The sequence below is a fragment of the Seriola dumerili genome, unplaced genomic scaffold (genome assembly GCF_002260705.1).
Source record: "Seriola dumerili isolate Sdu_G_001 unplaced genomic scaffold, Sdu_1.0 BDQW01000036.1, whole genome shotgun sequence".
Lineage (NCBI taxonomy): Eukaryota > Metazoa > Chordata > Actinopteri > Carangiformes > Carangidae > Seriola > Seriola dumerili.
In genome coordinates, this window is record NW_019174291.1 from 1,573,769 (window position 1) to 1,590,793 (window position 17,025).

A 17,025-nucleotide genomic window follows, 5' to 3' on the forward strand; every position below is an offset into this window, starting at 1 on the left:
AAGGTTATTAATAATACACAGCAATGACCTGATGGCTAATCCTCACTCTGACAAAAACGATTTTTTCAGTTACTAGAGGAAAACACTGTATTAGGACCCAGATCATTCAATTTAAGTTGCATCACTGCTGAACTACTGCATCTCAGTCTGGAGATTTCAAAGTAACTTTCTAGAGAATAGATCAAATTTTATTACCCAAATTACCATAAATACAAAACAACTAGTCTACAAAACAGACACCATAAATAAACTAAAATAAAATAACATTTATTGTTTATTTTCTGTATGAGTAATAAACTGAAGCATTGTGCCAGGTGATACTCGGACCTGTTGGTGATTCTACAGGAGATTGAATGTTAGAATAATCTGTATGACTTTACATTTGAAATAAAAAATAAACATAATTTTCTATGGTATTAATCAGATAAAACAGTAACCATTTCTCTATTTACAATGACCAACACCACTGCAAAACTGCACTGACTGCAAAGACAGTGCAATGGTGACCGTTACGCTGCTGTACCATGACACTACCGCTGCTCAATGTTTATGTCTTGGTTATCACCATGCTACACCACAGTGGTGCACTGAGCCTGTCCATCGCCATCACAGTATCACGGTACGCTATGACTGGCTAACAGCTGACATCAAATCACAAAAACATTCAGATATTCTCAGCTACTGTTAGTAAAGCGCTAAAGATGTCCAATATGGCCGACAGAGGCTGTGCTAAATGACTGTTGTTTAGTACCACAGTACACCAAGATGCACCATGATTAACCTTATGTAATCTGTTTCTCCCACAATGTCAACTCCTTCAACCCAAAGCATGATGGAGGTTTTAGGTTTCTGTCTTGGCAAATAAAATCACAGGGTTGAGGTTGAGGAAAGAAGAAAAAAGCGCGACTACTGAAAAGGTTTGCTGCCTGAACGTGTCAAAGCTAACGTGAAATGTGAGAGGAGACGCGAGTCGAGCGCTTTGCATGTCCATTCATCCACCCTGACCCCCACAGTCTCGAATGCCACAGTAAATCAAATGAGTTGCACATGAACGTAATATGTAGGAAACAGGTTTTGACAAACAACTTTCTCACGACCCGGGTGAGGGGCGGAGATGGATCCTCCTGAAAGTGCCAGATGAACCTTTCATTTCTATTAAATGAGAAGTTCTGGCAGGTTGGTTTGGCACTGCACCAACTCTCCTTACCGTGGCTGTTTCTTTTTCATGTCTCTTAACTGCTCTTCTGTGGATACATCTGTGCTGGTCAGTGACTGACACTCAACAACAGCAGCAGAGCAGGTGAGAGCGGAGTTATTCATAGTCAGAAACAGTCAGTAGAAAAGAGAGAAACAGTCCACTTTTAATGACTGTAACTCTTTAGGTGAGCTATGATTGTAACAACTTACTTAACTTTTCCATACATGATTGTTTGAGGTGTGAGTAGCTTTGTGGAAAGTACCAGAGAATCCTGAGAATACTGCTCACCTACATGACAGGTCACAAGTTCAGTTTATCATCCTTGCTCCACTTAATGGCACAGACAAACTAACACCACAATTCAGATTGGCGATTCAATTTATTTCTTATACTTGACCCTCCTCACTCTAACTGGTAGTGTTCCGCATTAGTTTAGTGTATGTGGAGACTACTCTACTGTTTCTCAGCCTGCTTGTAGCGGACAGAGTGAAAAAAAATGTCCAATATCGACACAGAGTTACTTCTCTGACATGTATTTAAAAAGGAAAATATTAAATATATCGTGCTCTTGAACATATAGTATAATACAAAAGTATAACGTAATCAAATTCACATGGCGACTTCATAATTCTGTCACTGCTGTCGTCTTGACTATTTGCGGCCCTAAAAGCAGGAACCCTGTTATAATCACAACCACACTGACAGGATGACACATTCTGAATTTTTGTTTGACGCATTTTTCTGGCAACAACTTTGTAAAATACAAGTTAAGCTGTTGTTTTTGTCTGCAGTGCTGTTAGGGGAGGCACCACTATTCTCTTGCTGAGTCTTTTTCTTGCAGACAATCTACATCTTCCTTACGGAGTAACAATATAAAAAGAAACGGAATTCAGTCTCGAGTATTTTGTAGAGATCCGATGTCAAACTATCAGATCCTGTGGATTTCTTTGCTGTTTAAAAATCGGATGACATATTGCTCTCTATATCTTGCTATGATGAAAACAGATGTCAGTAAGGTCTGTGAATTTCCCAGAGTGACAGAGACACTGGCTCTGGAAAGGCAAGTTTCTCTGGAGTTTTCAAACGCACTTTTTCTATGTTTGGAAAACTACAAACAAAATGCCACTTCTACTTTCTCTGTGTTGGAGTGGGAGCAGAAGTTTCAGAAGCAGATACCTCAAAACCTCAGCAGTTAAAACCAAAATTATCTGCATAATTAGATACCACTAATGGTAAGTAGGACAATATGTTCCTTTATGATGTGGGTGAACTGATCCTTTGAACACAGAGCAATATATAAAGACGAGAGTGAGTCCTGTTCCATAACTTGTCCCTGTTATGTAAAATTACGTCCTTCATATTTAATATTCACTTTTTACCACCTTACGCTTCATCTTGAACTGTGCAAATGATGTTGTTGCTCAGCAATGGGGGGGGAAATTCTATGATGGTAGATGGCAACAAAAAAATTAGAATCAAATATTTTTCATATTTATATGTTGTATATTCTATATGTATATGATGCATATTTTTATATTAATGAAATATTTCAAATAGTATATATTAGACCAAACATTTGAATGCTTTCGTTGGATTGAATAAAAAAGAGCATCTTTCATGCAGCGAAATTCAGCTACAGCCGCCAAGATCTTCTGGAGATGAACAGATTTGCTGAAATGTCACCAACAAGAAAATAAAAATATACTGGACCCTGTTTCCATCCAGGTCGTTGCTGCTGATGTCAGAGTCCTCACTCTTGCTTGTAAGAGTATGTGGTGTTTGTATGTCTGTTCTATGTTGCGCTGGAGTCCATGAGGAACAACAGTTCACTTCCCTGTATGCATGCCAAGCATTTGTGTGGAAATAACAATTAACTTAAGTTTGAAGCTGAACCTAACCCTGAATAAAATATTTCTTTTGAATTCTACATAAAAGCAATAACACAACCAAGGTTTTTGCTGTATTACGTATCTTGGCGCCAACATGCAGACAAACAGTCATATTGTTTAACTAAACATGAGGCCGGTGTCTATTCATGTGTAGAGAAAATAAGATATACTATATAAACCTCAGACCTCAGCGACCTTGTTATGAAGCCAGTTCTCAGTCAAAGACACAGCAGCTCAAAGTCTGACTTTTCACTTATGTTGAAATCTATTCTTCAAGAGAGACTTTAACAAACTAAAATCACAAAAGAGGAAACATCAACCAGAATACAAATAAAATCACAGACAAGGAGCAGGGAGACAGTGTGGAAGGGTGGTCACCCAGTCAAGGTCATGAGTCAGGTTAGATCAAATCTGAAGAGAGCTCAGTGTATTTGACGCCACACTGAAGCTGAATCACCATACGGACATCACTGTCATTCAAGGCTTTGTTTCGTTTAGAGCTTCAGGTCTTAACTGAAAATACCAAATCATCTCCCGTGGATCTACAACACAGCATCCGCAGCAGCGTTCAGTCCGTCCTCTCTTTCAGTTGGAGTAATATTCTCGAAAAAGTTATCTGCTACTGAGAAGAATACTTTCACTTTTTGTAAAAACCACTTCCTCCAGTAGGGCTGGAACCTGCACTGAGGTTGTGATTGCAAAGAACCACTGAAATAAAATCAATCAAATCCGTAGTTCCATCTAAACTCAAGAAATTCCCAAGGAGCACACCAGCACATATTCAGCCCTGAGAAACCAAATATCCAATCATACGCTATTGTATGTTAAACTTTGAACTGACACAAGTGAGCAACTTGTACAGAAGGCAAGAGTAAGACACGCTTGACTGAAGATGAAAGGACCTACAGCCACTGCGGCAAACATCTGCCTCATACTAATGAATTTAATCTGGTGAACAGCTTTAAATTTGTATTTGATTGTAAAATGTTCAAGAAAAATACAGTTTTTAGATTTGTTACAAGCTCAATGACTTTCTGATCTAAAGTGACACATAGATCAGTGATCAGTGACATTCAGCAGCAGTACGAGAGCAGACTGAGAGTAAAAGCAGCAGCTGATCGCTCTCACCTTGTAGACTTCTCCATAAGTTCCTCCTCCGACTCTCAGCAGGATCTCAAAATCATCCTGAGGGTTCCTGGTGGAGATATCCAGAGCTGCCCTGTGTTGGAAGTCCATTTTGGTGTTTAGATTACTATTCCTCCTCAGGCATGTCACACACACATACTCACTCTCTCTCTCTCTCTCTCTCTCTCTCACACACACACATACACACACACACACAAACAAACACACACACGCACTCACACACTCGGAAACATTTACATCTACAGGCAACAAAACTAAAGAACTCTCATAGACATGAGCTGCTGAGAAAAGACCTCGCTCTCTCTTTGTCTGTCTGACTTGCGTGTAGTTCAGCTGCTGTCTCTCACACACACACACACCACACACACACGCCTTCCTGTTTCTGTTTCTCAGTCTGCTATCGATCCTCCCTCCCTCTATCTCTCACACCTTCCTCTCTTCTCTCGCGGACATTTTTTTTCTCAGCTCATTTGCATAAATCCAGTTTCTAGTTGGGTGTGTGTCTGTGTGAAATAGACAATGACAAGCATGAATGTATTACAGATGTAGTGTTTTTGTTGTGTGTGTCCTTGTGTTTCTGCGCTTGTGAAGATCAACGTACAAAAACAATTTACAGGTCTTTTAAAATGAGGAAATTGTGCCACTTTTCTAGAGCTAATGGGGCATAGAGTTAAGTTTAGGATTGAAGATTAAGATCTTCACAGCAGCAACACAAAGACTTCTGTGTGTGTGTGTGTGTGTGTGTGTTTGGGAACGTATGGGTGCCTGTGTATGCATAGCTTGTAGCTGATTAATTGCAGTTGTACTGTTTGGGGTTTTCAGCGTAAGTTTCAGTCTCAGCTTCACGCCTACTGAAATGTGTGAGTGTGTTGGCGTGTGTGTGTGCGTGCGCGCGTGTGCGTGTGTGAGTGTGTGTTGCAGCTCTGCAAGAAGAGTCACCCGTGCTTGGAGCTCCCTGTAAGCTTCCTGTTCAGAAGCATTTCCCCACAGATAAATAAGGGGCACCCGTTACATCCTGTTAACAAGTCAAAATGACTTTATCAGCTGTGTATCTGGTCTGGAAATGATCCTATTTATTGAACTTAAATCGTTTTGACTTACATGAGTAATCTGTTGACATTTAGCTAATAACTTGAGACCTGGCTTTTTTAACAGACATGATTCCAGCTTTGTGGAAAAGCGCCTCATTAGTACTCTTGTCTCTGATCTCAACAACTACTGTCCAATATCTAAACTTCCTTTCTTAGCAAAGCCCTTTATTGGCCCACTAAACATATACAGCCACAGCAGGCTGGTTTTCACCTGGGTCACAGCACAATAACAGCTGCAGGTTCACTCATTGATAACCTTGTCTCCTCTACCTTGATAACAAAAAAATACATTTTATGCTGCCCTCTTCATTGACCTCTCAAGGACATTTGATAACAATGGGCCTCATTCACCAACCACTCTTAAGAAGAAATTTCCTCTTAAAACCCATTTATGCACTTTTTATAAAGATTCTGACATCGATCAATGTTTTCTTATTGGGATTTGTTCTCTGTAAGAACTGAATCTGCACACACTTCAAGAGTTCTCTTACAAACATTTGAGTGCTGACATGTTTGAGCAAAATAAGTGCTTATTGCATTTTCTTCTGTTCTACAGTTATATAATATTATGTTATTTAAATTAATACAATATTTTTCACATTTATAACATTAAAAAAAAAAACTTTTGTTATTTTACAAAGCATTATGGTCTTTTAAAATAAATGAACGCTACATTAATACTTAACTGCTTTTTTGCGGCTCACCTCCTCAGCAGTGCCTCCACTTCAGAACTACTAAAGTTCCTTTTGCATTTTGATTCTGGTGCTCTGTCTTTAGATTTTTTCAACTTTCCCTTACGCTATCTCTTTGTGACTTCTGTCTGTGTCTTCACACGACCCTTCAGTCTCATGCCCTTATATGGACATTTGTGTGTGCCAGTTGGCCCAATTAGGGCCAACTGGCACACACAAATGTCACACACAAATGTCCACACACTTTCAATTGAGAGATTGGCATTCATCGATCTAAGAACACAGGTGTGCACAATTCTTTAAGAAGTTTTCTTAAGGGCTTTCTTAAAAACAACTTAAGAAAGAATTTAAGAAAATACTTAAGAAGATATTGGTGAATGAGGCCCATTGATCATAAAATCCTGCTCCACAAACTACAGTCTAGATGAAGCCACGCTGAAGTGTTTTCAGTCTTACCTCACAGGCAGAACTCAGACTGTTGCTGCTCATGGTTCTCAGTCAGTGGGATGCCGCAGGGGTCGATCCTTGGTCCGTCCCTGTTTACAATATACATAAAGAACACAATTGTTCCTGATCAATACTAGGCACAATTTAAGAGGAACAAACTGCAACCTGCCTTCAAACTAGAGTCTTACATTTCCCCTGGAGATTGTACAACTTTATTATCTGATGTTTTTTTATGATTCTTGTGACTGTTTTTTGAATTCTTTGTTTCTCCGTTGCTTGTATTGTGTTATTGTGCAGTTTTTGTTTTGAAAATTGTGTTCTGGGATTGTTTTTTTGTTCTCAGGTCTCTCTTGAAAATGAGATCTGAATAATAATAAGACTGTCTGATTAAATAAAGACTAAATAAAAAAATGAAATGTGTATGGACTGAATACTGTGGTTACATGCTGGCATCCTTCATCTGTAGCATCTTACAGCAATGCAGCAGGTTCATTCACTAGCCTGATTTTAAAAGACTAAAACAGTTAATTCAAGCATCTGAGTGAGAAGGAGCATGGACAAAGTTAGTATGCATCAGCAGAGCACCTCACACAAACACATTTAAAGAGAGACATACAAAGAGTGAAAGGCCGGCCCACACAGAAAAGGCAGGAGAAGCAATACTGTTTAAAAACAGGGACAAACAGAAGTTTAAACAATGACTCCCTTCTCACCTCCATACAGCTGACCAGAAGTCAGTTTGAATGTCAGATTGTCATTTTCATAAAGTCACAGAAATGGTCGGACACAGAAATTTCCCCCCAAATCTGATGTGTAAAATGTTCTTCGAGCTACTGGACCAGAGAACGAGCTCTTCTGAAGAAGAACACTGGCAACACACGCTCACAATGACAATGCTTACGTGCTGATGCTAAGCAGGTATAATACTTGCAATTTCCATCATCAAGCATTAGCGTGTTGGCATGCTAACGTTTCCTAAGTAGCACTAAGCTGATGAATGTCGTTCATTTTGCAGGTATATAAAACCTGATAACATCTCTAGATCTACGTTATAGAATCACCCTGAATGAATGTGTGAGCCAGTGTAATGACAAGCACATAGTTGTCAGTGAAAACCATAAATGTGACCCTCAGGGTGGCTTAAAGTCATTAGGATTTATTCTCTGGACACCATGAATAGAAATCCATCCAGACATTGCTGAGATATTTCAGTCTGAACAAACTGTTGGAGGGAACATATTGATTGTATTTTCTCAATGGTTTCCTGTTTGATGCTTTGTTTCTTTACATGGTTGTTTGCTGCACCAAGTTGCTGCTGCAGGATCTTTGAAGTTTCATCTCATCTTGTGAAAGATGAGATGTCTTATTGAGAGACAATAAAACCCAGATGCAAAGCGTACTTGCTGGGTACTATGAATAACCCACTGATCTAAAAAGATCCTCTTTCATTGAGAGACATTATGAAGATCATAAGGAGCAGCAAAATAAAGCAGCTCAGTGAGTTCTTCATTAAAGGCTTAAATATAATAACAAACCAAAATAAAGATAACATTTCTCTTGCCATTATATGACACCACCATTTTCAACATTTGACATTTATCGACCCTCTTCTCTCTGCTCTGCAGACGACCCAGCTGTTAAAGGTTCTCTGCCTACACTCTCATATCTATCACATGGTTCGCAAACCACCCACAAGTGACAGACACATGACAGAGGCCATTTAACCACAAATAACTGCCACAGGAGAAAGGCTGAAGAGATTATTAATAAAGATGCTCAAAAAAACCATCCTCAAACATCTTTAACACCCGAATGAGTGTAGTATGAAGTATGAAACTGAAAGTACGATGGAGTCTGCTGTGTTTCACCTCTCCAGCCTCCCCAGGCACCAGATCTGAATCCAGGAGAACACCTTTGGGATGTGGCAGCATGAATGTGCTGACAAATCTACAGACATGATGTGATGCAGTCACATCAACACGGAGCGCAAACCCCTGCCCAGTGCATGTTGGGATAGCTCCTATGTTGTTTTGTCATAACGTTTTGTGATGCTATGCTCTACCATGTTATGTCCTCTTATTAATGTAATATTAATGGACTGCAACCTTCAGTTACTTTCTTGGTGTACTGATTAATTATCTGATTGATAAAATGTCAGCAGATTGTGAAAAAAAAAAAAAAAACTGACATCTTCAAATTGTTTTGTCCAGAAACATATTTAATTTAAAGTTACAGTGGACTATTCTATGTCACGTCACGCACGTGGTGTCGTGTCATGTTATGTCGTCATGTTTATATTATGTCACCTCATGCTATGTTACATTACATTATGTGATATGACATTTATTATCACGGTCACTCGCTCAATGAGTGACCGCAGCCTCAGCTGCAGGGCGGTGTTACACTCACCTCTATCAGCACGTAGCTTTCTTCTGAAGTGCTCGTGTGCAAGACACTGAACCCTCACAGGCTCCAGCAGGGTTTCTCTGTAGCTGGTCCTGACCTCTGACCTCCCTGGATGGAGTTAGGTGGAAAGAGAAAGTTTGCTGTCGTGACAATATTCTGATTGTGGGCAAAGGTCAGATCCACTCAAAACACAAAATAAAAGGTTATTTGTCATTTCTGTGTTGAAGGGGGAGGCGTTAGGGCGTAAAACAAGCCAACGTGTGTACGGCAAATGAGAAAGCCTGAAGTGTCCCTTTTAAACATGTGCAAAGGTTTCTACTTGTAAAATACACAGCACTTCACCAACTCGTTAGGCCTGACCTGACTCATTAGGACTTGTAAAGCAGGTCAAACATTGTCATTGGGGATATCTGCTTCACCTTTCACCTGGCAGAGGTGCAGTTTTATCTGGTTTTCTGGTTTTCATGATCTTCCGCATCTTGTCTTGACTTCCACAGTTCCCCTTGACGGCCTTTTCATAATGATATTTCCAACAGTGAAAATTTCAAGCTGGAGTCACTTTGATATGTCTTTATAGCCTCCCCTGCTTTGTAGGTATCAATTTGTTTCATTTTCAGATCCTCAATCAGTTGTTCAGAGGAGCATATGGCTGCTGAAAGTTACCACAAGGTTTGAAGAGTCAGTAGAAACAAAAACGTTCTTTTAATCGTGAAAACTTGATGATCTGTTGTGGTTTGTGGCGGCTCACACTTCCCTTCAATCATGATGGTCTGTTGATGTTTTAGCACTTCTGAGCTGTTATTAATGCAGCTGTTCTTCTCCTGAAGAGGCTCAAGTCAGTGACCTCTTGCTTCAGATACTGTTGGCTTTAGCAATCTTCAAAAAGTGCACAGGCCACTAACAACTGACAGAAAAATTCAATGTAACAAAATTTAGGGCTGAAAAGACGTGAAAAATGACCAGAATTTTTCCCATATTTTCAGACTTTTCTCAGCTTCTGTAACAATAACAATACATCCAAATATTGTTCCCCCAATTTTTGTAGGGGGGACAATATTTGGCCAATTATTATTTAGCCAATACCAACATAAAGGCAGAAGTAACATAAAATACATATACCAGAAGTAAATAAAATTACAGAAAAATAGAAAATAATACAGTACAAGAAGAATAAATAAGAGAAAATATATATGATCAGTATAAAAAAAAACAGGTAGGCAGTGATCAGGGTTGTTATGTACTGCTATCTTCGCACAAACTTAAGGCGTTCAGTACATTGCAGCCATTTACTGGCTTACAGTAGTACATAAGTGCTTCATACTGTTTAATTACTAAGTGTAGCTTATTACAAATACTTGGTATGATATATCTGTGCAACCACCACTGAATAAAGTACAGTTGTAATTTCTGAATGTGACCACTAAAAAATTTAAATCATCTTTTCATAATAATCGCCCATTTATTTTTTAGATTGCTTCCATTTTGGTACTGTATTTTGAAAGTACTCACCGGAAACGTTAGAATGCTACCCTGTGTACATTGACGCTAACTTTACTTTACAGTTCCTCTATATGACCACCAGAGGGCAGTAAACACTGATGATTGCTATGGAGAATCACCTGTGTATCTACCGCACAATATTAAATTGATCAAATATAATTGTCTGAAGAATACTTTCAAAACACTGCGACAGTGAAATTATTGTGTTGATTGTGAAATACACTTTGGACAACTGCTACTACAGGAAGCGAGGGTTGCGTTGTGAACGGGGAAAGTCAAGCTAGCTCCTGAGCAAGCGGGCTTCTATGTTAGCACTTAGCATCACCTTCTTTTTAAAGCACAACAGATATTAACAGTTTGAATGGGTACTCACAGTTGTGACCAACAGGGGTTCCTCGATGGCCTTCGCGTGAATTAAGGCAGGCTACGATACGGTGTAACATCAGATTAAGAGGAAGTGTTTCTTTTAGCTCGTTTCTGGTGTGTTGAAATAGCCGCCCGCCAATTCAATTACGAATATAATGTGATGCAGTTCCAGAAAGTGACCATAGGAGGGCAGTAGAGACTTGAGATAAACATCTGTTTCACAACCAACTGAACTTTTTATTTTTATTTTATTGAAGCAGTAACCAATAAAATAAACATAAGAAAATAAATAAATGATAATAATAATAAATTAAACACACAAAACTTTTTACTATGACGAGATCTTTCAGGATATACTTTCTTTTTCTATACTATTCTCACCATTTAGCCTATTTTTGTATTTCATTTCCTGTCACTATCTGAATCAAAATGTTATTTTATAATGTATATGTGAGTACCTTAGTGAGTAGTAGTGTGTTATTCAATGTCAACACAATATTAGAGTTTCTTGATTTTCAAGTTTAATGTCTCCTCCATAATGAATGTTAAATAGAGAAAAGGGGTAAATCAATGTGGTCACAAACAAAAGAACAAATGATAAAGACAAAAGTTAATAGTATAAAATTAATATATACGTTAATAGAGAAGAATTACAAAATATGGAGTTGTAGTTTTTATAACAGAAATTAATAAAATGATTAAATGATCATTTCTGATCATTTCTCACACTATTTCAGATTTCTGATTTCAGTTTTGTCCTTTTACTATGAAAGTATTTTCCGGAAGTGATAGTCTGCTATCATGTGTGCATTGACGCTGACTTTATTATTTTTAATCGTTTTCTTCACTGTTCTTCATTATGACCACTGAGGGTGTTTTGGACTTTAGACCGTAGGATTAATCGTGTTTACCGCCCCCGGTGGTCACAATTGTAACTGCAACCAATTAAAATAGTAAAATTAGCATTAATGCTCACGACAGCATACTACAACTTCCGGTACATAATTTCAAAATACGGCGAAAAAACTGACACGACCCAAACGAACATATGGCATGTCGTGGAATGGTCGATTATAAAACACAGTAACGTCTACCGCTTTACTTTGAGGCGAGTGTTACGTGAAAACTTCTGTATCACCAGTGTAACAATTAACAACATAGCACAACTTCCTCATAGCGGTCCCTGGATAGTTTGGGTCCGTACTTCCGGTCCGCCTGTGCGTCGCTCTTTCCGTTCCGACCTTTTTCTCCCTCCGCCCCGGTGCCTTCTCAACTCTGTGGCCCACGTGTGGATTAAATTCGGTTTTCACCTTAAAGTTTGTCATAAAAGTTTGGACCAAATGTCGTCGACTATCGAGACGATGAGGGCGAACGTGGGGAAGCTCCTGCGGGGAATCGATCGGTAGGGATGATCCTCATAACGGACAGATAACCCGGCTGACAAGCTAACGATTAGCTTAGCCTGTTTGCTAATATTCAAGCTAACGTTAGCTTGGTTGTCTCGAGATAACTGCAAACATTTCCCCCTTTTAAGACATTGAAAGGTTGCACGATAAGAAATTCTTACCTCTGTGCCTTAATAATATTTACCCATAAAGAGCCACGTGGCCTTCTGGTTAGATGAAGATTAATAATTCATCGGCAGTCAAATGTTGTGTTGAAAGCCAGTGACTGAAGCTTTCCTTTTCACAGCTGCTTTCACACCGTGGAATTCTTATACAGATGTTGACAGATTTTACTGCATACATATATACAGAGGTTTACCCGGATGACAATTCCACTCGCCCTGCCTTTAATTAAACAGTATTTAGACGTCTGTAATGACTGCTGATAAATGGATCCTGGAGTAAACTGATGGCTCAGTGGGACAGGATGGGCACAGACATGAGCTCACCAAAGAGATAAGACATGGATTCAGTGTGGGCAGGAATATTGTCTTACAGACAAAGTTAAGCAGCAAAGCCCTTGTCTTACTCACTAAATAAAGTGTACAGAAGTCTGGAAGAACTCTAACTGTCTTGCACACTTGTGTTAAAATTACAGACAGTATATTAGAGCTGAACAAAATGATAAAAATCATATTGTGGTTATTTTTGGCAGATATTGTGGATGCGATATAAGTCACAATTTCAGCTATAATGGTCATTTTTGCATTTTGTTTCCCTAAAAAAAAATATTTAAATGATGATGATGTGATTTTTGTTGGGGCTTGTACCAAACAACCGAATATGATTTGTAGGCCAGGGCGTCTCTCTAGCACCACAACGCTTCATTTATGGCATGTTGTGACACATTTTATCTTTATCAAAAAAAATTGCAGCTCTTGTGATATGGATATTGTGATTTTGATTATATATCGACAATTTATTCAGTCCTACAGTATTTCTCGTCTTAGTACTGAGAGCAACTGTATAGTTAATTGTCTGCTACTAATTAAAGTGATCAAGATTTAATCCTTCACTTATCTTCATCCCTAACGTACATGGTTTTAAACTTTACAGTGACTGCTTTGCATGGGATTTAACCACATTTGGTTAAATGAAAAGGTGGAAGTAATCGTCTGCCCTGCAGTGCAGAATAAATCTCTTAATAACAGAAACACTTGATCCATACTGTAGGTAACAGTCTCCTCTTGTGTCTCCTCTCAGGTACAACCCAGAAAACCTTGCAACGCTGGAGCGCTATGTGGAGACGCAAGCTAGAGAAAATTCCTACGACCTGGAAGCCAACCTTGCTGTCCTGAAGCTGTAAGTTACACTGTCACTGTGCGGGAACCCAACAGCAGACGTCATTCAAACACAGGCAAATAACGTTAGCTGACTCAGGAGAGTTCGTTTGACCGACCAGTCACTGAGAGTTAACGGGAGCTTCTTTTAAGACATGCTGTGCACTGTCAGAGGAACCCGAATGTTGGGTGAAAGTTTTGTTGTGATTAATTAGTTTTCTTCACCTTTTCAATGACTGAACATCTGATCGGTTTGAGTGTGATATTTTTGGCATCAACAGTAAAGGGTTGTGTTTGTGTCTAACTATTTTCTGTTGCCGTTAGTTTCTTCTGTATGTTTCCAGTACAGTTTTCATACTTACTCACCAAAGCAAGGATGAAAGAAACAAGTTAAAGTAACATTTAACATTCATGATGCAAATAATAGTTTCCACTCTAGACCAGAAAAAGAGTTGAGCTGAACAAAATTATGGAGTGAAATACACAGTGAAGAAAGCTGTAATCATTACTTCTGTCCCTCTGCAGGTACCAGTTTAACCCCGCCTACTTCCAGACTCAGGTGACCTCACAGATTCTGCTGAAGGCTCTGACCAACCTGCCACACACCGACTTCACTCTCTGCAAGTGCATGATCGACCAGACACACGTATCCTTTTGGTGCCTGTTCATCTATCTACAGTGATGTCATCTTACAGTCGCGCTCAGGCCGAGTTTTAAAGTCGCGCTTGAGTGAGAGAGAGAAACAGGAAAGTCAGGGAGCGAGAGGGGATGACATGCAGCAGAGGGGGTCACCGGTTGGACTGGAACCCAGCGCCGCCGCAGGTAGGACTGAGCCCTGATGGCAGGGTGAGCCACCGGGCGCCCCTCTAAATGATTTTTCTGTGAAGCCTTATTTACATGGAGACTTCTCCTTACCTGGAGTCTATCCACATCTGTCAATGACACGATTAGAAATATAAGAAGTAGACGAAAACTGTTAGTGAGCCAGCGTCTCTTGGCCGGGGGGGGGGGGGTGGGGGCTATTGGTCTGAAGGGGTGTGTCTTGGGGGTCGGGGTGTTTCCTTGACTACAGTGTCGCAGCAAGAGGAACGCCCCATCAGACAGATCCTCTACCTGGGGAACCTGCTGGAGACATGCCACTTCCAGAGCTTCTGGGTACGACACACACACACACACACACACACACACACACACACACACACACACACACACTGGCTGCCTCAGTCTAGATAAGGAAAAGCTCTTTACAAAAGTACATTACACTGGAGACACAGAATGACAACAGTAGGGAAACTGCTCACAATTTCTGATCTGTTAATGATCAGAAAGCTGGATTTATTAATTGATTGATTGTTTGAATGGACTGTGTTTAAAGACATGTAGCAGTTGGGTCACGAGGAAACCGTCATGTGGTGACATTAGGTGGATGTGCAGAAAATAATAACCACGTAGCCTGAAGACACTCGACGACATGTTAATACATTAACACAGCTGACACCCAGTTCTTTTTTTTTCTTTTTTTTTTTGAGTATCTACATTTTAATAATGTTGATAGCTCTTGTTTTTATACCAAAGGAAATGTAATTATTCTGCCACTAAATGAAACGACACAAGCCTAACAGTGTCTGTGTTCTTTAATCTGGTGTATCTGGGATAAACTAAGTAACTAATCCATCATTTAATGGCATTCCTGCTGATCAGCCCAGGAACTCCTTGATTTCCTTATTGCAACATCTCTCTTCTTCTTGTCCTGATGCCTTTTGCATTTGTCATCTTTCCCAAACCTGTGCGACGGTTTGTTTATTTGACATCAATTAATCATGTCTTCTTCTCTGCCTTGATGACAGACGAGTCTTGAGGAGAACAGAGAGCTCATCGACGGCATTACTGGTTTCGAGGACTCTGTTCGCAAGTGTGAGTATCATTGTATGAATCGCAGTGGACAGAAATCCTTACAGTCAATACAAGCAGGTGGTCTCATCCAACGGCCAGGACAAAAAAAAAAACCACACCCCAGTTGAGAAGAAGCATATTATATGAACAAGACGAGTCTTTTGTTTAAACTCTATCAAGACTTTAACGTTATCTGTTGTTTGATTCTTCTTCTTCAGTCATTTGCCATGTAGTGGGCATCACCTACCAGACCATCGAGCACCGGTTACTGGCTGAGATGCTGGGAGACCCGCTGGGTAAGAACTTAGACCCCAGTCTAGAAGAACACAAACCTGCCACAGAGTCAGTGAGCTGAGTCTTTAAGACAATAAAACGCCTCCGTGTCCCGTCACGTCTATGTGGTATCATATAAAAGCAAGGAACACACTTTTACATGAACTTTCAAGGTTTAATTTACTTTCACTGCTGCAGAGAAACTTTTAGTTGTTAACCTATTACTTTATATAGATATAGACGGAACTTTGAAATGTACTTTTTAAAGACCTCAACTTTTTTTTTTTTCTTTTTTTTTTTTTTATACCCGTGGCAGTTTCCCACTTTAACTTTGGACCACCTCAGGTTATTCACTGGACTCAAACTGTGAAGTTTCAATAAAAACTGTAAAAATAGGATGTTGTAAAACTCTTGATTGATAGTGTACGTTGGACGTGTGTGTAGTTCAGTGAGTCTTGAGAAGACGGTAACTCAACAGCGATAGAACCTTCATACTAAGAAAAGATGATCCGATTTAACTTTAAAGCTCCACTAATCAGTCCTTTATATTTTATATGAATAATAGAGCACAGGAGAGCACTGAGTGCACAGCGACAATCCTAACAGACACTCTGTTTGTGCAGACACACAGGTGAAGGTCTGGATGAATAAGTACGGCTGGACGGAGAACGAGGATGGACAGATCTTCATCTTCAACCAGGAGGAGAGCGTCAAGCCCAAGAACATCGTGGAGAAGATCGACTTTGAGAGTGAGTGTTGCTGAGCAGAAATATACCAGACGATGAATCAACTGAGACAAGATCATAACATTCACGTAGATGAAAAGTGGCCGGTTGATCTCGTAGAGAAGAGCAGCCGTGTCTGATGTTTCACATTGTCTGTATTTACTGTCTGTGACTGGAAGTGAAGCCAAAGATTGATGTTCTGTCTCTTTCTGTCTTCCACTTCTCTCTACACCTCTCATCCTTTTCACAGGTGTATCCAGCATCATGGCCACATCTCAGTGATGCAAACACACACACACACATATACACACACACACACACACACACTCATCAGTTGTGACAGATTCAACCACATAATTTGTTTTCATAACTACGCTTTTCTCAATAAAAGTAATTTATCATTTACAGCCTGTGTGTGTGTTTGGTTCTTTGTGCTGCTCTGGGAACAAAATGGTTACTGCCAGGTTGTATGAGTTGTAACATGTTAACTCCTTGCAGTGGAAATGTGCCAGTTCTTCCCAGAAGTTATTTAACTTCCTTGTTTATTTAAGTCAGGGTGTTGGCTGTACACAGCTATTAAGCAAAATGAAATATTGACATGAATCAGTCATCACGTTCATTGTAACAGTGCTTGTTGCATTGTGTTTTCCTCTACGTGGAGTGTGCAGTGATTT

General features: G+C 39.7%; 2 protein-coding genes across 4 annotated transcripts in view; one reads left to right on the forward strand and one right to left on the reverse strand.

The window, feature by feature from the left end:
• LOC111216865 (mitogen-activated protein kinase kinase kinase kinase 5-like) overlaps window positions 1–6,074 on the reverse strand; it is a 36,387-nt gene extending 30,313 nt beyond the window's left edge. Inside the window, exons 1-2 of one of the 2 annotated variants that reach the window (XM_022738501.1) lie at window positions 6,011–6,074; window positions 4,216–4,306 (exon numbers count right to left, since the gene is read on the reverse strand). Coding sequence is in view for 1 of the 2 variants with exons in the window: in XM_022738500.1 (XP_022594221.1) it covers window positions 4,216–4,323 (108 nt within the window). In the remaining variant the exon portion in view is untranslated. Of the gene's footprint in view, window positions 1–4,215; window positions 4,570–6,010 lie in introns of those variants that run through there. The other variant, XM_022738500.1, reaches the window with a different exon arrangement.
• Window positions 6,075–11,977: 5,903 nt separating this feature from the next.
• eif3k (eukaryotic translation initiation factor 3 subunit K) lies at window positions 11,978–16,758 on the forward strand. 2 transcript variants are annotated; one of them, XM_022738567.1, is made up of 8 exons: window positions 11,978–12,137; window positions 13,384–13,482; window positions 13,986–14,106; window positions 14,538–14,615; window positions 15,308–15,374; window positions 15,572–15,649; window positions 16,250–16,375; window positions 16,602–16,758. In XM_022738567.1, the coding sequence occupies exons 1-8, from the start codon at window positions 12,076–12,078 to the stop codon at window positions 16,631–16,633; spliced, it is 663 nt and encodes a 220-aa protein (XP_022594288.1). In that variant the 5' UTR covers window positions 11,978–12,075; the 3' UTR covers window positions 16,634–16,758. The 2 variants fall into 2 exon arrangements, with proteins under 2 accessions (XP_022594288.1, XP_022594289.1); XM_022738568.1 differs by having other exon boundaries at window positions 14,541–14,615.
• The last annotated feature ends 267 nt before the right edge of the window (window positions 16,759–17,025 follow it).

Coding starts and splice junctions, on each gene's coding strand:
- eif3k (XM_022738567.1), top strand. CDS start 12,076: ATGTCGTCGACTATCGAGACGATGAGGGCGAACGTGGGGAAGCTCCTG. Junction 13,483..13,985: donor AACCTTGCTGTCCTGAAGCT/GTAAGTTACACT, acceptor GTCCCTCTGCAG/GTACCAGTTTAACCCCGCCT. Junction 16,376..16,601: donor GGAGAAGATCGACTTTGAGA/GTGAGTGTTGCT, acceptor TCCTTTTCACAG/GTGTATCCAGCATCATGGCC.